Source organism: Parus major, chromosome 6 (assembly GCF_001522545.3).
Source record: "Parus major isolate Abel chromosome 6, Parus_major1.1, whole genome shotgun sequence".
Classification (NCBI taxonomy): Eukaryota; Metazoa; Chordata; class Aves; order Passeriformes; family Paridae; genus Parus; species Parus major.
Window position 1 is genome coordinate 27557289 of NC_031775.1, and position 21991 is coordinate 27579279.

Here is a 21991-nt window from a genome sequence, read left to right on the forward strand (position 1 = left end):
CCATCAGCACTGTAGATTAGCAACCTATGGGCATGCTCTGGGCTGAAGTAAGTTCTTTATCTAAAAGCCAAAGTGTTCCTTGCTTTAACACAGCTGAAGAGAATATCCTCCAGCAATTTCAGTTTTAGTCAGAGACATGCAGGCTTGCTTTTATGTTTAAAAACCTTCTAAATTGCAGCTATGCTTCTTGCCCAGATTAAAAGGTACTATTTGATTTAGCTTAGATCTATGGAAGAAGTTCTGTGTTATAGGAATGTTAAAACTGGCACAGGTTGGCCTGAGAGGTCTGAGAGATTCCCCATCTCTGGAAATATTGGACACCAGGCTGGTTGACTGTGCTGAAATCCTGGAGTATTCCCCCTGTTAGATTCCTTCTCTCCCTGTGCAGCTCCTCAGGCAGCAGCAAGTGCAGCAAGCACACAGCAGAGTTCTCTTTGTGTTTTCCTCCCAGCCCCTGATATCCAGTAGGACACTTAAAAGCTGACATTTCTCTCCAGTTTTTCCTAAATGTGGTTAGTCTAACAGTGGTAGAATAATAGAGTCAGGCCTAATAAATGCAAGGATTTGAGCTCTTTGTCCTGCATCAAGCTCTGCTAAATCCAGCTCTGGGCTGCTCCTGCAAAGCCTTCCTTGGCTTTCCATGGCAGCATGGCCACAGTTGGGCAGGAGGAAGAGGATCCAGCCACAGGAATAGAGGCTTTCACACTTCATCCAGTCCTTGGAGGAACACACAAACCCTCTCCAGGAGGATAAAGAGTTGTGGGTTTATCAGTAGAGAGGGGAGCTGGTGGCTGATGCTGGGTTTTCACGTACCCCCATCCCTTTGGCATCCCCTGCTTCCTTCTGCCCTCCCTGTTCATCTCTCCTAGGATTTGGTGACCTGATCTTGATGTCTCCTGCTGAGGAAACCTCAACAGGGTTATTAACTTCCTAACACTGCAGAAGAGTTTCTCCTTTGTCTTTTGTTCCATTACCTTGGAATAAGCAGATTCTTGCCTACACAATTGTTTTGACAGTTATGATATTCTCAGCATTATCCTTTGCCATAGCCACTTCAGCAGCCCATGTAATTTTAACAAACACCTAACAGAATCAAGACGTTAAAGTTGACAACAGCATAATAAAAAATCTCCTTTTAATAATGAACTGGAGCTGCCGTCATCCTGTTTTAGAGTAAAATCTCTCCCCCCCTCCCGAACACTTTACAAAGCTATTACATAAAATGCAATGTTAAATGAACAACAAATTACTTTCCCTTTAGCTAGCTTTTAATGCTAATGGTGCTATTTATTCCTGACCTTTTGAAATATTAGATTTTTTAAATGGCAACATAAAAAGAATTCTTGTTTGAAAACGCGAGCGACTTTAAACCACATGTTATTACTTGTAAGTATAGCATGCACATGCATCATTCATTTCAGTGTCCCATTTAGGGCTAATTGGTATATATTTCAGTTGACATATATTGTTCTCCTGCAAACGTGTCAAATTCCTTAACGATGGCGGTGACAAAAGCAGAACGCTTGAGATATATAAATTACGCTCTTTACCATATAATCATTCTTATCTATTGGGAAGGGTATTTGTGACAAACCATGTTCAAAAATACACAGTGGATTGATTATTTTATTTTTTTTTTTAACTTTAATATCGCTCCATTCATTGCAAGTCTTTGATTGCATCCTTGAATTGTAGAAATGTTTTGATTTTTATCTGCATCGTTTTGCGGCTTTTGAAAAGCTCACTTTATTTATTAAAGGAAGAGTAGCACAGCGAGGATCTTAAAATGTATCTTTTGTTATCAGCATAAGAAAAAAAAAAAAATGGGCTGTAATTGTGGATATAGAGTGAGTAATTTGGTGAAAAACGCTTTGTGCTATAGTTTAGGTTTTATAATTCCTGCCAGAAATTACTATTATTGTGTTGGTGGGCAGCATTGCAAGAAGAATTTTAAATATTTTAAATATGGGAACAACTTGGGCCATGGATTTCCTTTACATTTTAGATTGCTGCGTGCGATGCATTTCCCCCCTTTATTACAAATCATCTTAGAATTAGAGAAAAAAAAATAAAAAATGGAAGATTTCATGTGACTCTAATTATTACTGCGATATAGCAGTGCTCATTGTTGTCTTTAGACAATGCTGTCCACAGTCATTACTTTGCTCCATAAATCAGTAGCATAATGAGGTTCTATCTTTCAAGAAATATTTGAGCGTATCTTAATTTGGCATTGATGAATTCTCCTTCCCGAATCTCTGGAGGGTTTTTTTTTAATCTAGTTTGTCATGTTAGAGCTTTCATCACCTAGCCCCAGCTGACAGTGCTATGGCTGAGTATTTATTTCCATACCTTCCTGGGATGTGTCCTCAGAGGTTTCAAATAGGAATTTTATGATGTTATGCCTCGAAGGCTGTTTTTTCTTGATTGGAGTGTAATTCCCAAACTGTTTTGCCCCACCCTCATCCTTCAGAAATATATACTATGTGTGGTTGTATTAAAATGTGGAAAAACAAGGTTGAATTTGTTAACATCTTGCTGCTGATATAAACTGGGAGCAGTTTCTTTGACAAAAGATATATTCACTGGAAAAAAATACAATTTTTTGCCAAAGAAGTTATATAATAAGTTCAGATATAATTTTAATTTTTTTTTTAAATTTGAAGACAAGAAAAGTTAAGATGTACTCCCATTCTTAACTGTTCAAAAAAGGTGGGCAGAGGAAGAAAGGAAGGGGTTGATGTGATGCTCCACAGCTCTAAATCAAAAAAATACTAATAGTGCCCTACATGACACTTACTTCTAAACTGTGCTTGCAGACAAACTGAAACAAGAAGCAAAGTACTCTTTAAATTAGTCTAAATGTCGTGTTCAATTGCACAGTAACAGCTGGGTGGCTACTGCACTTGCTATCACTTTGATGACCTATATTTGGTGAGACCCAAAGACAAAAGTTGCATTCAAGTCCCTCTTTGTGCTCTGGCCCATAGAATTATTGTTGCGTGTTTATCCTCCGAAAAATATTACCTTTAATTGCATTAAGTAGATAATGGCTTCAAATCTAACCAATTAGGGAGGTGAAGGGGAAAAAAGGGGATCTAAACCTCCACAGTAATGCATTTGTTCAGATAATAATTCCCATTATTGTAATTTAGCACATAATTTGTATAACCTAAGTCTAAATTCCCCATGAAAAACAACAGCAATGTTATTTTTCACCATTACTGGTGGCTTGGGTGCCTCACTTGGGGTGTGCAGCTCCAGAGGATGGATTCTCTGGGAGTCCTGATTGTCCTCTTTGGAAAGTGAGTGCAGCCCTAAGTGCAGCACCATTTCTCACTCCGAAGAGGTTCTTCATGGAGGAGGAATACAGACAGTCATCACCTTAATTACATGGGATGCAAAACACGGGATAAGCTTGTCCTGCCTGAGGGGATGGAGGGAGAGCAGGAGCCACCCCTTCCTTCTCTGTCTTGGCTCCAGCCCAAGCCACGCTACAGAAACTGCCACAGGAGCTGCTCAAAAATAAATTAAACTCTCTGTTTAGGCTAACTGTTTCTGTATTGTCCTTATAATTCTTTACCCAAACACCAGCCTTCTATCTTTTGATGAGGGGAAAAGAATCATCAGCAGAGGAGTGTGTGAGGGTTCTCCACAACCCTCAGCTCTCACCAAGGTGCCCTCAGTCCTTCAGGAGATTCTGCGGCCTCACCTCACGTCTCTTCCCAGCCTTTCCCATCTCCCTCTTGCTTGCAGTTTGGGAATCAGTGCATCTGGCCATTTATAGCCCTGCAGAGGCACAGAAAATTTAGCAGGGATTCAGAGAGGATGTGTTTGCCCTCTGCACCCTCCCTCTGCCATCACCACCCCCAAATCCCCACCTCCCCCAGGTGCAGGGAAGGCTGGGCAGAGGAGGCTTCTTCCCTTCACTAAGGACAGACTGTAGATCCTCAAGCCTTTGCTTTCACTCTAAAAGGAGCCAAAATACCTTTGCTGGGTCATGAGAATCAGCCTCTCCTTCCCTCCCACAGAAGCTGAATTAGGAGGCCTCTCCCGGTGGCTGTGACAGAGGGGACATTGCTCATGTGCCATCCCCTGCTGGGTCTGAAGGGATGGCAACACAGCGACAGAAAGCAGAACATTCCTATTGCATAGGACCCTCTTAAGGTGATAAAAACTTCTTTTTAACCAGGGAAAGATGTTAAAAGTGGAGAGCAGAGTGACTGCACGGAAGAATAATTCTCCTTTTGACCCACAGAGAAAGAGGTGCCTAATGAAAGTATATGATCACGGACAGTGTGAAGATAACTGTCTGATCAGATAATGGAATTGTTTTCAGTGATAAGAATGAATCCATTACTAATGCAAATAACTATAATAATTATAATTTGCAATACAGTAAAAATCACCTAGTCTACCTCCTCCTCTGACAGGAGACTGTATAATAAATTATAGGCTGAGAAAAAAAAAAATCAAAGGGATAAAGGTTAAAAGATTAAAAAAAAAATTCTGAAACTTAAATGCTTAACAGGGAAGTCAAGACCTGAAAGCAGAAATTGGTGCTATTAAATAAAGCAATTGTGAAGAATGAGATATTATGGAATTGATTAACAAACCAGAAACTAAGCATTTCCTTGTATCACTACCTCTTGTCACAGATTTCAATAATTCTGAAAGAAGAAAAAATTAAGAGTTGGCGTATAACAAGGAAATTAATTATTTAAATGTAGGTGAATATGCTAATAGTACTCTGGGAAGATGAATATAACTTCACACACAAAAAGCCTCCAGAAGCTTCAATAAATTTCAGAAGCTTCTCCAGTTGCTTTTGCTTTGCTTCAGTATCCAAAACTGGTCCAGCTGTTCAGGTGCTCCCAACCAGCACTGCTCATTTACAGGGCAGATCTTTTAGGGTTTTTGGGGCACACCAAATTGCTCATACCAATCCCATAATCTTCTTTGTTCCTGTGAGTATTTGTGGCATGGAGGAGTGGAATAGAGCAGATAAAACAAATCCCGTGTGCAGAGGTTGCACTACAATGAGCTGTTTTCTTGTTTAGGGTACCTCTGCTTTCTCCACTGGTGAAGCAGAGATATAGTGATGCACAAGGTTTATCACACACTGTTGGCATCAAACCATTCATAGTTTTAGGTCATAGAGCATTGGGAATCTCCCAAAAAATCATGTGATTCTTCCCCAGCCATCAATTTAAGTAAAATAGCTATTAATAACTGAGTCTAAGCACTGTTTTCCAAAACTATCCATTTAGACCTTCATTTTCCAAAGGTCAGGATGTCCCATAACAGCCAGAGAGAAAAGACAGAGATTTTAAAGAAGTTTAAGGGGTGTGTAAGGGAGACTAAGACACCCAGAGGTGCTGACATCTAGTCAAAAGAAGGGGTGACTACCACATTAAATTAATCTTTAACTCAAAGTGGAACTCAATTTTCTGTGGTTGTAGTATTTCCCTGCATTTTAAATTCAGAATAAAAAGCTCAGGATACCCTGCCAAAACTTCCCCCTCAAGTCATCCATAAAGTCAGAGATTTTTCACCGTCTTTGAAGCTTTTCATTGCAGCACTTCTCATGCAGCTGAAAAGCTGGACACACTTCAGGCCAGCAAAGCACAAGCAGTTTATCAGAACTTCCACAGTATAGGAGCTCAAGGAAAAATGCTTTAATGATGCAAATTCCAAAAGCAAAGCGAGTGGAAAACAGTCTGCTTCACAACCATGATTTGTGGCTACCTCACAAGTGCCATTAATCCAAAACACACCCAGCCAGTACAACACCAACTCCTGTAACAAGCTCCTATGGTTTAAACACATACCTTTGAGCTTAAACACAAGCAGGCCTTTAATCAATGTTTGCAAAAGACAAAACCACAACGTGCCCCAGATCTCCACATCCCGTTTCATTGCTTGTTGATGCTTCACCAGGGCTGTTTTGGAGAGGGATGCTCCCAACACGAGTCCCTCTCGTGTGTTCACACAGAACAACTTCAGCATCAGTTTCCAAATCTCCTCGCAGCAATAAGATGCTTATCTGCCAGAAACCAGCATCCCCTGCCTAATCATCAAAGCTCCCAACAGAGCCATAAAAAAGATCACAGGTCTATAAAACGTGATTGAAGGACCTGGGATTTCGTGAAATAATTAAATTCAGGGCATGCATGAAGCTGGTCTTCAGATATGTCAAAAGCTGTCAGGGCAGGAATGAGATGAATTGTTCCCATGTTCTTTAGGGGTAGGAAAACCACAGAGTCAAAGCTGACATTATGTAAGACTTCAGACAGATGAGGACAGTGAAACAAACAAACTGTCCAAGCAGGTGACACCATTTCAGCATCAGAAGTTTTAAAAACAGATTAAACAATAGTTGGCAGTAGTTTTGGCAGAACTAATATTGTTTTGCAGCAGAAGGTGATATATGATTGATGCCTGAAGTCCTTTCCAGCTACATAAAACTCCTGTGAGAGTTGCAGTTTCAGTCAGCAAAAGATACTGGATGGTTCTGAACAGAGAAGAGAAAAACCTGAATTATTATGTGCCACTTGACTCTGAAGGGGAGAAATTAAAATTCCTTTGGTGGAATATGATCAGTGTTGTTGTATATCCCCTCAGTCCTGTAACATCTTTGATAAGTGTGTGGTACTTTTGATCTTTAATCTCATGTGTTTCACCCATAAGACAAAACAAAAGAACTACAGCATTAATTGAAAAGTGTTTTGGAACATCCTCAGTGATGTTACCTAATTCTTCAGCTGCCTTACACAACTATCAGGCTGAAACATTGACCTTGTTTCTCGAGTAGACAAATCTATTCTCCTGCCCACTGTGTAAGGAATTTTTCATGGGCAAGGCTGTGTTCACAACACCCTGCAGACAGTACTGCTATCCACACCACTGCCAACACAAAGAACATAGGGAGAAAATCATCTGAAGAAGGATGCTGGAATATTGCTTGTGGGAAAAAAAAACAAACAAAACACATTTAGACACAATTCCTGTGTACATCATGCAGAACCAGCACCTTCTCTGCTGGATTCTTCTCCACTTATAGCTAATTCCCTTCAACTCCACTCATTTTGAGGAGTCAATAATCATCTAGGTAAAGTGTTGGTGGGGGGAACACAGGCTGAGAAAACAGATCCATTGTCACAAGATGGAAAATCAACCTCCTGAGCAATCCCTTCCCTGCAGTGCTTTAGCTGCAGCCGTGTGTGTGTTAGCCTGGGCAGGGTGGTGGTGTGTGAGAAGCACCAGCACCGAGGCTGCTCTTTGGACTACAAAGGAAGAGGATGTGTTCAGCCTGGTGTCTGCTCTTATCAGCTGATGGCAGAAGGAAGTTCCCACTAGAGGTGCAGAGATTACTCCTCAAAGGGAAGGAAATACTCCTTGTTGCCCTTAGGAAAGGGAGAGTCACCTTTCTAACTCCTTAGATTGCTGCAGTTTAACAAACCCTGGCAGTCACAGCTCCATCTCACACTCTCTGCCTTGAAACCATCCCTGACCTTGGAACTGCTGGAGCACTCCAAAGCCTCTGTTCTAGCACATCCAGGTCCTGGTTACACATCTCTCCTGTTTCCTTACACTTGCCTCCTCTGAAGCCTTGGCTCTGCTGCAGATTCCCAGATTTGTCATTTCTCCATGCCTATGTCAGCTCACCTGTGGACACTGACAGAAGGATCATAGTGGCTGCAATCTATCAAGTTCTTCATTGTTTTTTGCCATTGCATGGTAATGAACACCATGGCCTCAGTCTGGGCACAAAGCCAGAGCTCCTGGGATATGGCATCTACTAAACTTTTCCCTACTATTACAATCCCTGAAAAATGAGAAAGTAGGTACTACTTTAAAATCATAGCCAGTAGCTAATCAATTGCATGTTAACTAAAGACAATACAGAATTTCTTGGTTTGCAGAAAAATGTTTGCAGTTAACTGACTGGCATATGGATGGCACAAGTCAATTTTTGCTGTAAGAAATTGATATTTCCATCTGTGAAGTACACAAGCTGTGGTGGAAACTTCCTTTTGTTTGAATATTCACATTCAAATCTTTAACATGAAGGAAAAAAGCACAATACCTTATTGTGACTCTGCACTGGAATTAAAAAAAATGTTTTTAATTGTTAGAACACAGCAAGGCATGAATGAGAACTAACAAAACAGAATTTACTCCTAATAAAAGTACAAGAATGGCAAAAACCAGGCCTGAATTCCAGTCACACAAAGCACCTGAACTTCTCACTGATTTATCCAGGGTGCACCTCTTGAAAATCAAGCAGTTCTTGCACTGAGTAAAGGAGCTCTGAATCCATCATCCCTAAGACAGAGTTGGACACTGCTGTCAGGGAGGCCCTTTTACAAGTTTCTTTATTCCACAGCTATTTGCATGACTACAAAATCTGCAAATTTCAGCAAGGACTTATGTGATTTTTTAGAACCAACAACTTAAACAAAATCCCTTCTATCAAGATGGGGCTGCAGCTTTAAATATAAACACACTCCTATGAGAAAGCCTGAAGATTTAGCTAAATCCAGTGTAAGGACCAAATTCTGAATGCACACACATGGAACTCCACTGGAATCTTCAGCAGTGTGGTAGAACACCGAGAGCAAAATTTGGTTCTTAATGTGCCTCTGAAGACTGTAATTATATTTCCCATTGTACTAGTAACATTAATTGAATGTTTAGCTGAAATCAAGTTCATTACAAGTTAAATACAGTACCTAGCCTATTAGGATGGTGTTTATAATTATAGTCATAAAGCACTTGTAAAACACCTTCATTGCAGCAAATAGGTGGAAGTTGGGTGTAGTGGCTGCTAAAGCTTCTCAGTTCACTCTCTGCATCTCTGCAGCATCGTGGACCAAGGTCACCTGTGCCACTGAGTCACCTCCAGAGCTTGTGCCAACACTGCTCAATTTCAGAGGGACACAGCCTACAGCTGTCAGCAGGAAAATGCAACACTGCACAAACTGCTATGCAAGGGTTTTTCCAGTGCTGGACCTTACTAAACATCCCTAGATCTATAAAGAGGCACATTCTCATGCTAATATACCTGGTTATTGGCCAGCTTACTGGCCTGATAATGCATTTTTAACAATAAAACATCTTTTAACAATACAAGACCTAAGAGATTGAAGTTCTCTTTGATAGATCAGATTTTGTATTTGATTTCCTGGCTCTCTGACAGCATCATTACAGAAAATACCTGATCTGCTTTTGGTATTGCCCAAAGTCTTTCTGCCTGAACTCCAACCTTGGAGAGCTACACCAATTTTTCTGGAAGCTGAGTCATGGGCAGTGGAGTTGCACCTTGGGCACACAACTAAAGCTGTGCAGATGGCTGGTGTCACTTCTGCTCAGTTACACACATGAAGGAGCACCCAATTCAAGCATAACCACTTGGCCTGTCTCACTTCCATAATAAATCAGGTTTCTTTTTACAGCTATTTTCATAATAGTAGCACCCAAAAAGAGAAATTAGTTTTAAGGTATTTTATTTGACATGATTGAAGACACAAGAACACTCAAGATACAATCCAGACAAGTTGTGAACAGCTCCAAGTATCAGTGAAATCTGAATTTATCTTGCACAGAGGTGAACAAGACCACAATGGTTGGTTTTATAATATAGTTTAAGACTATTTCAAGCAGGTGAGTACTGTGACATTATGCCCAACAACTTTTATACTATTCATCCGCTTAAGCCACTTCATATCATAAATATGCAGCTTATCTTGGCAATTAAATCTCTGCAATATATAATTAGCCTTCTCATAATAATGCATTAAAACTCCTGTATATGGTTATTGGTATACTCATACCAATTCAAACTGTCCTAACCACCACTGCACATTTATCATATTCTATCACAATTTATCATTCCATCACAATTAGCTGCTAAACTTCAGCCTAAAGTTCATAACTTGGACCCAAACTCGCTGCTTAGAGCAAAACTCCTGCCAAGACCTTCTGCTTTCCCTGTGGATAGCTGGCCCTGTTGTCTTTTCAACATTAAGTTGCACAATGTCATCTGAAACCCCTACCAAAAAAATGCTCTGCAGGGGAATGTCCTGCAAAAGTATCACAACTACAATTCTAAAAATGCCTCATTTCCTAGTAAATTTCATATTAATTTTACAGTCTAACATCCTTTATTAAAATGGGCATCCATATGCCTCTTACAATGTAAAGTTGTTTATTTGGGTTATAGTCTACAGACCATAGCATAATATTCTACTTAACAATTCTAATTCCTTAGAGAGACAAGCTAATTTTCCATTCTGAAAGAGGGCAACAAGGACAGCTGGGAGTTTGTTCAGTAGTTCAGTGCTCTGCAAAGATAAGCTTGATAGTGTTCTCACCAGACTGAAGGAAGAAGTGCAAAAATATGTAAACCACGTTTTACAGTTACAGGGATTTCAGCAACAAGCCCCTGCTTGGATCCAGATGGGATCTTACAAAAGGTGAATCAGAAAGGGCAGAGAATGGCTGCTGTGCAGGGAACTGTGCTTCAGAAGAGCTGCAGAAACCACCTGTAGCTTTCCCTGCAGACAGGCTGGAAACAGCACAAAAATCATGGGCCACCTGATCTTGCAGGTCACCTCCTCTTCACGGGGGAGACGGGGGGTGCAGCCATTTATTAGACCAAATCCTGTGTTAAGGCCACTGAAAACAAATCTGTGCAGAACTGGACAGATTCAGCTTAACATAGCATGCAAAGACAGCAAAGCCTATTTGTCTGTAAGAGTTTTGTTTTTTGGCAGGTGGAAGTGGTAGACAGAGACTGTGTCCTACCTGCAGCTACAGTACAAGAGCGTTGCCTGGCTTTGGAAGGTAGTTTTTCACTTGTTGTTGTTGTTCTTTTTTAAACTAGAGAAGATCCTTATTAAAAACCCAAAACCTAGTGAAGAAGCTGTATACCCAGATTTTACAATCTGATTTTTGGCTTTACAGGAGGATTCATCCATTATTATGAAGAATTGCTGGAGATGGAATGGTCACCATCTGAAACAAAGAAATGAAAACCCCAGCAACAGACAGTTGCATTTGTGTGATGTGCTTAGCTGGTATGACTTGCATTGCAGGAAATGTTGTATTCTCTGACACACCAACATTTCTTTCCTATTATTATAAGATCGGCCTTTTACATTTCATATCTTACCATCTTTAAAAGCCTGTAATTACAGAAGCTGATTGAGAAACTGTGTTATTTAAAATTAACAGCTGAATGAAAACAGAGGCAAAGTGCATTTTTATACAAGAAAATAGCACTGTAGAAAGAAAGAGTCTGTACAATATTTAAATATTGTATATACATAAAATTATATTGTTCATAACTCATCTTAAAGTTTCTCTTGTTTGTAAACCACGGAAAGCAACACACACAAAAAAATTCCCAGTATTTAGCTTTTAAAGCATTTAGCAGGCAGCAGGAAATCGACTGCTAGCAAGCACACTTTGTAATTATAGAAAGTATCCAGCAGGATACTGTGACTAGCATTCTCCATAGTCCTTTATTTATTTATCTTAAAGCTGAACGCAGAACACATTTCCCATTCAATCAGGGAATTCTGCAGGAGACACAGAAAACTCAATGACAAAATGCAGTGGATCAGTTCTGCAGCTCTCTACTGTGGCAAAACTCCAGGACAAACACAGAAAGTTTAAGTGCAGCATTGGAATATAAATTAATGAAATAACTGATAAAGCTTTAATCTCCCAAAAGTGTCAGTAATGGATTTAACTCATGCTCAACTTTTTAAAAAGGAAGGTTTAGATTAATAATTAACATTTTGAAGCTTTGAAAATGTAATGAATTCCAGCAGGTAATCAGGCAGCTCTGTATAAATGCTCTGGAAAGTGTCAGCATTTTAGGGTGATTCTACAGGTTGGTACCAGTGTGCTAATTTGGAGTGGAATTAGGATTTGAATCTGAAGTTATCAGTTCATGGCAGATACAGAATGTAGGTTTCAGAAGTTTTCCTCCTGTAGCATTTTGCAAAATAAAAACTATTCTAGTTGCAAAAGGTATTTTCCAGGTGAGCATGCTTAAGGAAACATTTCTACAAAGTTGTTATTTGGGAAACAAGAGGCTACCATGGCCATCAGTGCATTTCTCCTGTGTCAAGAGCTCTGTGCTCACTGCCAGGTAAGGAATGCTTTATTTAATGTTATTTGTAGTTCCATACTATTGGTTTCTGCCTTCCACTTCATTGGCCATTCAACTCAGCCCAGCAATATATTTTATTGAATTAAAATGTTTGCTACAAAAAATATATTATGGTACTTAAATGTTTCATCTCTTCTGAATTGTTTAAATGTTTCTGGACAGCCATCATCTAGCTGAGCTTCCAAATCTTAACACGGGAATGAACAAGAAAAGAAATACAATCACCTTGGGAAGTGCTTGATAGAGCAGATGGGGCAGAGGGATGTTGACAGGCTGGAGGAATGTGCAGACAGGAACCTCAAAGTTCAGCAAAGGCACGTGCAAGTGCTGACCCTGGGCAGGAATAAGGCCAGGCACCAGGAGCCGTGGCCCAGCTGTCTGGGAAGCAGCTTGGCAGCACAAGAGCACCTGGGTGTGGTGGCAGCCACTGAGCGAGGTGAGCCAGCAGTGTCCTTTGCCATCCAGGACACCAGCAGCCTCCAGGGCTGCCCTGGCAACAAGCACCAGGTGTAGGAAAGTGCCTGTTCCCCTGACTCAGCCCTGCTGAGACCATGTCTGAGCATCAGGTCCAGCTCTGCGCTTCCCAGGACAAGAGAGACACGGACAAACAGCACTGAGACCAGTAAAGGAGGGATGAAGGGATTGGGGGATCTTCCATGTGAGGAGAAGCTGCTGGACTGAAGGAGGCCCAGGGGGTGCCAGGAACGTGTACAAACACCTGAGAGCAGACAGGAAAGAGGATGGAGCCAGACTTCTCAGAGGTATCCAGTGAAGGAGCAAGAAAGAGGCAACATGCACAAATTTAAACTCAATAAATTCCTTTTAAGCGTAAGAAAAAAACCCCCAACTTTGCAGTGAGGGCTGTCAAATAAGTTTCCTGGAGTTTAGGGATCTTCATTTTGGAGATAATAAAAATTTGAAAAAGCAGCTTTATCTGGCTGATACTGCTTAGAACAGAGAGGTTTTGTCAGATAGTCAATGTATGTCCTCTTCAAGCTCAACTACTCTGTGACTCTGTGGTTTCAGATGAAGACTGATAAAAGTAAGTTTAGAAGACTCAAAAGAGAAATAGGTTTGTTCTTAATACTATTTTCTGAAGTATGATAAGGGTAATGTTAGCTAATTAATCTGACAGCTTGTTCTGAGAGCTCTGACAACAAAGGCCTTGTTTTCAAACTGGAGCAATAAATATTAGGCCCCCAAAACATGTATGTATTTCCTAAATATAATTTTAAGGATTTCTGGGGATTTTCTTTACTCAGAATTTAAGTCATTTGGATCCTATTTCTTTGAGTCACTGATTTTCAGAACTTTAAATTCTGAAAGCACTGGGAAAAATCAAACTAATACAATAAAATTACTACTTTGTTCCCATTGCCAGAGGATGGTGCTGTTTAAACAGATATCCCACACAGATACACCCCCCCTACAACAGCCACGTGGGTTAGTGAGTTTTTCTCAGGAAAAGGAAGAAGAACAAGGCAAAAAGATTATAACTTGGTATTTTTTTAACTAACTTTCAGGACCCAACAATAATCAGTGTTTATAAAGGTAGATCTTTAAGCATGCTTGAATAACTTGGTAACTTTTACTACCTCTGGAACTTTTGCTCCCAAAACTTTTTAAGGGTCTTTCAGAATGCAGTCCTTGGTCACCAAAGGACACGAACACAACATACCCCACCTTACTAGCTGTTCTCATATAGCCTGCTGAAATTCAAAGTGATGACATGACAGACAAAAGTCAGGAAACAGAACAGTGGAAGACCAGTCTCACAAACAGGCTGTGGTGGGGGAAAGGGCTGTTAGTAATTTAAGAAATCAATACCAACTTTAACACTTTTAGAGGTCGCAACATCAACAGCCATGGCTTTGATTTCAGTGTCCCCAAACTGCATCAGTGTTTTGATCTCGCGCCGGTTGGGCACGGAAGCGTCAGTTCCCGTCAGGTCCAAGCGCAGGGTGCCGCACTTCTTCACGCCGGGCTCGGTGATGAAGCTGACGTTGTCTTGCTCCGAGCTGTAGATATTGATCACTATTACTAACTGAGAAGGCTTGGCAGGTGTGTAACTGCGTGTCACAGTCTCTCCCAGGGCTACGGACTGGTCGGCTGAGATGAATTTGTCGAAGACATCGGTGCACCAGCGCGTGCCGTCCTTGACCAGCAGCTTCTCCGGGGGATGCTTGCCCTCCACGAAGCGGTTGAGCACCCCGACGCCGTAGGTGAGAGGGGAGCGCCGCACCTTGATGACAGCAGGGTCGAGGCCGAAGAGAACAGCTCCTTTGAGGATGGTCAGACCCACATCCTGGGGAATGATGACCCGGCACCTCGAGCCAAAAGCGCTCTGGACGGCTTGTTGGAGCAAGGGGGATTCGGCAAAGCCACCCACCAGGAACAGAAACTTCACATTGGTCACCTCTGGCTTATCAAACACTTCACCTGAACAGAAACAGAGACAATTCAATAAAATCCACTTTGACAAGGCAATGCAAGTGAAAATGCTGATGTCTGAATGCACTGAGTGTTCCATGCACATAATCTGAAACTGCCCCATCTGGGCCCACAATGCCACCCTCAGCATGCACCAGTCCCACTTCTGTTATCTTTAGTGTATTTCACTATGAATTCACTCACCTCAAACCATACAACATTTTTGAGGTGGCTTTTAAAACCAACCCTTTATTGCATTCCAGATAAATCACTCCATTTCAAATTCACTTATTACTTCTGATCCCAACATCTTAACCACAATAAATACCATCTGCAAAATAATCCCTCTTTACATTTTTACATATTTTCCTTTTTAGCTAAAGTCCACATCTCCTACTTTCAAGAAAGCCATGCAGTTCAATTCTAGGCTCACTTTTAGTTCAAACAGGTGGGTTACCTGTCACAACTGTTGCAGTCCTAGGTGTCTCCCTCCCTGCTCACATATAAGCTGCTCTGTACTTGTTGTCTTATTAAGTTCTGAAATTTGGCTAATAATCCCTCACATATGATGAGCAAAGCTGGATATTTATTCCAAATAGTGCTTTGTAATGTGTAGAAAGCAACACTTTTCTCACCACAAGCATTATAGTCGATACAAATTTCATCTTCCGCTAGGAAGACCTTAAATAGTAATTCTCCCAATAAGCACATGTCACTTTCCCTTACTGGACAAATAAATTCATTGCTGCTTAAGCCATGCCTGGAAGTACTTTTACCATGATGCATCATTTACTATTTGTGCTTTAGAGATGTCAGTGATTTGGATGGTCATTGGAACAAATGTGACCTTCCACTAGGGATGGACAAATTGGAGGCCTTAATAGCTGGAACAGTCAGAAACGAGTCACAGCTCTGGCATAATTTAGTTGTTGCCTGAACCAGGAAAAAGAAAGGCTGTGAGTTTCTCAGTGCATGTCAGCTCTCTGACTGCTTGCAGCCCTGGAAGCAGAGAGTAATTGAAGCTTAGGCAGTAACAGAACTGAGTCACACTCAGTAACTAGCACTAGAGCTAGGCAGGAGCATGTGCGCAGGACACATCCCTTACTTTTATTATTTTCCTAGCTGATTTGTAGAGAGCTGCAAGTTTCAGAACTGAATTCCTTGTCCACAACTGGTGCATATCAGGAGGGTTGTTACTGGGCAGAAATGGGTGAGCAAAGCTTCAGTTTCAGCTCAGCCAGGAAATGGAATCACACACGGATACGTACTCAGGTGCTGAACGATCTGGTCAATCGTAGGTTTGAAAAGAGCATTCATCGCATCCGGGCTCATCCTCAGCATGCCCTGGGAGGACCACTTCACAAAGTCCACACTGCAAAGGAACAGTGAGAAAGAACATTAAAGCATTGCAGCTGACCTGCAAAACAACCACCATTAAATAAATGAATTAATGAGTTTATAGAATCTGTGTGCATTTTCCTTAGTACAAAGTGCCCCACCTCACCCTAGCCCCATACCAACAACAGTTACATAAAACTTGAAGGGGAGAATTATTATTTTGGCTTGTCTAATTGTTGTTTTCTTTGCCTGATTGCCTGCTGCAGCATTAGCAATGCTCAACTGCTCTCTGAAACAGCTGGCAGTCAATGCAGTGCTTGCTCATCTGAAACAGCACTGATTCATCCCCAGAAGGGCAACATTTAGTTATAGCAGGAGCAGGCCAAAGCCACTGCAAACACACAAGGAAAAAAAGCAAGTTGGGAAGCCTCAGCAGGCAGAAGAGAGAACAGCATTTTTAATGAGGCATAACATTTATTACGTGAACACAGGCATTATGCTGTTCTATCACTGATACACATCTGTATAGCTCAGTAATCTCCCTTTCATTCATGCACATTGTATGTCAACCTTTATACTCTTCCTATCCTGTTACCCAATTAATTTCATTGCCTTTAGCATTTCCTCTAAGATTCACCATTAAGACTACTAATAAAAAGGAGATGGCCTCGTTATGGGGAGTATTTCCAGAAATTTTTAATGATTTCAGAACCTCAGTCTCATTTAGAAAGCGACTTCTAGCTGGATTCCAAGTCGTTTAAGCTTACAGTACATTTACCAATAACTTCTGAAAGAGATGCAGGAGTTCCAGCCTGCATACTACATTCAACACTGGCTAGTTAAAAAAATTAAGGTACAGGTACTAAATATCAAATCTTCCCTCCCCAAGCCTTCTGCCCCAGATTCACCAGGTTCTCTTGTTCATTCTCTTTTACACCATTAAACTCCAAGTTTTCTGTAATATGTAACTTCAAAAGATGCAAAATGCCCGTTTCTGCTTTCTGCTCACTTCCTTTTCTACAGCAGCCCATGATCATGTCATTTATGGTGACTTCTTGATACTGCAAATCATGAATTTAAATCTTTGGAGGGGATCATGTCTCTCTGCCTATCAAGCAAATCATCAAACTTGTAAAATACTATAAGAAGCAAAAGCCTGCCATCACTTCAAAAGCTGAATGCTTTCTCCTAGCAGAGCTTTATGCAGTAGTGTTATGTTTTCTCCAGTGATCTGATACTGTTAATAACTTCCCTCAAGCCATGAATATGTTTATACATTTCACAATCTTGGGATTTCTTCCAGGATCCAGGCTGCTAAAAATTAAGGTTCTGGGCAACAAATTCTGTGTTTGATCTGACAGTCCTAATTAACATGCAGGAGACTCACAATACACAGTCAAAGAAAGTGATGCCATGGTGGCCTAACAGAAGTCATAGAAAGCAATACCTGGAAAGTGCAAGTCTTGTACAGAAAAGCTTTTGCAAGAGATTGATCAGAACTTCTCATTCTGGAAACTGCACCAGAAGCAACCCCATTTTCTACTCACTTGCTTTTCCTCAAGGCATGTTCTACACTGTGACCTCGGAACTTCTTGTAGTAGTCAATGAAGGAGAAGGGCAGGGTGATGTTTAGGGGGTTGGTCCTGTCGGGAGCTGCCGCCCGCTTGCGGGACTCAAACGCGATCATCAGATCCACCCAGGCTGCAGGACGCTTGATCTTAAACTGCTCAATGAAATCTTCCCCAAATATTTTACACAGCAGCTTTTCAAATTCATAGTCCACACCTAGAGAACCGTATGGCCCACCTGTAGCACAGGCAAAACACGGCTTTAATATTCTGGATATTCTTCAATATTCTTATGGCATTTTGAGCATACACAATCGGAACGACACTCTCAGGACTGTGATAGGAGCTCCACAAAAAGAGGATCTTTCCTAAATCAGTAACAGCTGGTCTAATATACAACAACAATACCTTTGGCTCACTGTTACTCCTGTATCATCATAGCCACTGTAACACTATCACTGTAAATGAGTGATTCAGCCAACCAGCAGCTGGGTTATACTAATTTTGAGTGCTGATCTCATTGCAGGAAGAATTGTCAGTAAAATGCAATAAAGGCATACATTTCCTTCACTGCCAAGCCAAAACATTACATGAATATATAAAACACAATCTAATTACATAAAGCAAGCAGTGGAAGTGGCATTACCTGTTGCTTTGTAGAGCTCCTTCAGATGTCCTTCAGGGAGCCTGATCTGATGGACAGTCATGTCCACTGTGCCTCCTCCGCTGTCAACCACGATGTACCGATCACCTGGAATGCCAAGAGGAGAGGCCAGGGGCATTTACACCACTGTGAGCACACCAGCTCACTGCAAGGAGAGCTCCTGAGGGCACCAGGGGAGGAAATGGCCCACAGACAGCCAGCAATGGCTGTGCTATAGATTTATCTTTGCCAGTAATTATAACACGATGATTGACAGATAATATCAAAGTCAGCTGTCAAAAGCTATCGATGTAGCACAGCTGAAAAGTGGGACTGCTCATGCTGCTGGTGTGCATCCTCGTGGGCTACCAAATACTGCACCATATTTAAAGCCTGTTCTGAGGAAAATATTGTAGTTGCATGGCTTTCCAGCATCTCTTTAATAAATCTTATTATGCTAGAGCATACAAAATTGCAATTCAGCACTTGTAACTAAGAGCAGCAGATGAACTTGTGTTTTTTTTTTCCTTTTCCCCTTTATAATCACTGTGGGAACAATGCAGTGCACAGCACCTTTGTGGGAAACACAGTATTTGCCTGCAATACAAAACCAGTGAGAGCAAAGCTTGCTCAAGAAAGGACAGTACCTTCCTCCAGCTCAGACCAGATCTCTCCTATGACATTTTCCACCATGAAGGTCCGACTCTGCCGGTTCCGGCGCACGTGTTCCTTCCCTAGTGATTGACAGAAAAAGAAGTCACTGAGTACTAAAAAGCATGAAGAAATAAAATCAAAAACTGCAGGGAACAAGTGCAAGCAGGCTGACAGATCTGTATGTATCACTTTTATACAAAACAAATGTACAGAAATTATTGCATTGGGGCCATGAACATTAGAATGCCATTCCTGAAAAGCAGGAAAAATGCTTTCTGATCTTCCTTGACATTGTTATATGTACTTATTTGTCTTTTAATCTATACTAATTACCCAATACAAAGTAATCATATATAGTAATAATCTAGTAAGAAAGCCATAAACAGGTGTGACTTGCAGGTTTGTAATACTTGCAGTGTGTGCTGGCAGCAGGGTGGGAGGCTGGCAGCCAGCTGTGCTCACAGCAGCAGGTGACAGCCCCAGCCCACTCCCAGACAACCCCCACACCATCCAGGATGGGAGAATATTCCCACATTTCCAAAGCCTGCTCATTTTGAATGCTCAGGCAAACAGACCTCCCCAACCTCTCAGGATGTCAGTCTACCTCCAAACCAGCAGCCAGAAGCACTGCTGCTCAGATTAGTAACTTCTTAAGGACACACTGATCACCAGGGCTGACCCTCACAATATTTAAAATATACACCAATTAAAAACTAAGTGCAATCTTGCAAGACTGTTACAATAATCCATTAACTTACAAGATTTAACTGCTACTTAGACATTTAAAAGATGCAGAACAGTCTGTCAAGAGAAAGCAGAGTAGTGAGAACCTCTGCTATTTATGCTTCTAAATAAACCTCTATAACTGAACAATCAAAAACAAAACATACATTCCTTGTGTTATCATCACCTTCAAAGGCACTTCATAAAACACTGCAAGAGAGGCAGCCTGCCATGAGTGAAAGTTTTTTCTGAAAATAACAGCATGTAAATCACAGAATACATTTTGCTTCCTATTTCTATAGTGCCTGTCATAAGAAAATAAGAGCATCAGCTCCACTTGCCCTTACACCCACCCCAAAAAGACCCCAAGATGCAGAGAAGCTGCCCCAGCCTTGGTGCACTGACTTGGCAGCACAGGGAGAGCTCAGCTGAAGCATTCCATGAGAGAACAAGCACTAAGTCCAAGTGAGGGCCTGTCAAGCCCACAGAAATCAAAGACAATCCTTCCATTCCCTCCTGTGGGCTAGGAGTGAACACAAGAAACAGTCTTTAGCTACAACTGAAGCAAGCTTATCCTTGCTACTATGAACACTAAAATTTTTGTTTTGACTTCACAGCAATAATATGGTCCTTGGAGTGCTTCTCTCTGTTTATATTTAAAGGGTTTTTCTCCTTAATCTGTTCTCAGCTTGTCTTGGGTGCTTGCCATGCCTTTATGAAATTTTAATTCCAACCCCAAATTAATTCACTCCAAACTTTGTTTTCATTAATTTTGACATGAAACCTTTCTCATCCCCAATAGCTTTTTACCATACAAAGTCAAGAATGAGAGTGGTACCCCCACCACCCAAAAAAAACCCCATTAGCAGAAATCATGATCTGCCAGATTCTGCCCAGCTTCAAAACCTTAACCAGATAACTCCTTTATTATTTTCCCAGAAGCAAATCCCTGTGTTGTCTGAAAGCGAGTTCATGTAAAATCACATGGAGCTGGAATAGTTCAGGGCACAAATGAGGGGGACAGAAGCCAAGGGGCCCTGAAGGGACTGAATCCTAAAAACTGACTGTGTCCTGTACTCTGTGTGGGCCTCCAAACACTGAACACATCTGACAAGTGCTGGCTAGGGGAGCCATGGATTTGAGAGAATGATGTAGTCACTCTGCCTAACTAAAAAAAATATGCTCTGCTAAGTGCAGGAATAGCTCTACTAGCTTAACCTCCCACTTGCCTCTACTGTTTTGACTTAGCAAATGTGATAAAATACAGCCTCTTCTGAAAAACTCCTTCTAGGACAGGTTTTCACACTACCATCAGTATCAGGGAAAATTTTACAATTCACAGAGATATACAGAAATATGCACTTTATGCAGCAATCAAATCTTACTGCTGCAGGCAATTCTCCTTTTCTGTTTCCTCTATTTCCCTCCAGTTTCTGTAAACTGCCAAGCTCAGAAAACTCTGGTGATGAAAGATCTTCTGTCAAGTGACTTACAGCAGTCCCTCCCCTTCAAACACTGACAGTAGTAACAGATCCCAGCTCAATAAATCAGAAGTGCATTATCCAGTTGCTCTTCAACACGCAGACAAATTCATTGCTACATTCCAATGCCATGTGTTCCACTGAAAGTCATTAATGGTATTTCACAAAGATGACATCAAAATGCATCTGCCAATACTTTGGAACACCTCAGACCAATTGTTTCATTGCAGGTCCAGTTTTTTAGCACTGCCTCAATAAAGGCAGATAAACAAATAACTGCTTTCAACAAATTAAATGAAAAAAAATGATCCAACATGAAGTACTAACTTAAATTAAGGCAGAAAAATACTGTTGTGAAAATACTAAAAGACTCCCACAATACCCAAATAAAGGCAAGGCAAGGAAGCTACCTGTATGCTAAAATTCAAGTGTATATTAGGAAGAAAGTGGTGAGGCCCTGGCACAAGTTGCCCAGAGATGCTGGGGATGCCCCACCCCTGGAAGTGTTCAAGGCCAGGTTGGACAGGGCTTGGAGCAACCTGGTCTAGTGGAAGGTGTACTTGCCCATGGCAGAGGGTTCTGAGTTTCTTTCCAACCCAAAACATTCTGTGATGTCTGCTGGGTCAAAATCTAAACAAGTCTAACCATGGTAAGCAGAAAAACAGTTTATAAAAGCAAACTGATGCCAGCCTGAAACATTTCAAGAGAACAAGGACAACAAGAAATGGTGAGAAACCAGCCCTCGGGGACAAAGCAAATTCAGGCACGAGAATCTGAAGAGTGAAAGAACAGAGGTACCCTGTGTAAATCCAGTTCCAATAGTGTCACTCGGGCTGTAGCCATTGACAGGTGCCCTACTACTCAGGTCTATCATCTGGTGCAGGCGCAGCTTTCGGCAGTAGATAGAGGCAGCCTCGGGTTCCAGGGCAATGATCAACTGCTCGGGGTTTTCAGGAGATGCCATTCCTGC

The 21991-nt window shown here is 41.3% G+C and overlaps 1 protein-coding gene across 1 annotated transcript in view; it reads right to left on the reverse strand.

Annotated features, from left to right (window-relative positions):
• Positions 1–9492: 9492 nt before the first annotated feature.
• Positions 9493–21991, reverse strand: part of HSPA12A (heat shock protein family A (Hsp70) member 12A) — a 40814-nt gene continuing 28315 nt past the window's right edge. The window contains exons 7-12 of the mRNA XM_015633648.1: positions 21820–21991; positions 18811–18897; positions 18167–18271; positions 17500–17758; positions 15883–15986; positions 9493–14623 (exon numbers count right to left, since the gene is read on the reverse strand). Coding sequence (XP_015489134.1) covers positions 13989–14623; positions 15883–15986; positions 17500–17758; positions 18167–18271; positions 18811–18897; positions 21820–21991 — 1362 coding nt within the window. The 3' untranslated portion in view covers positions 9493–13988. The remainder of the gene's footprint in view (positions 14624–15882; positions 15987–17499; positions 17759–18166; positions 18272–18810; positions 18898–21819) is intronic.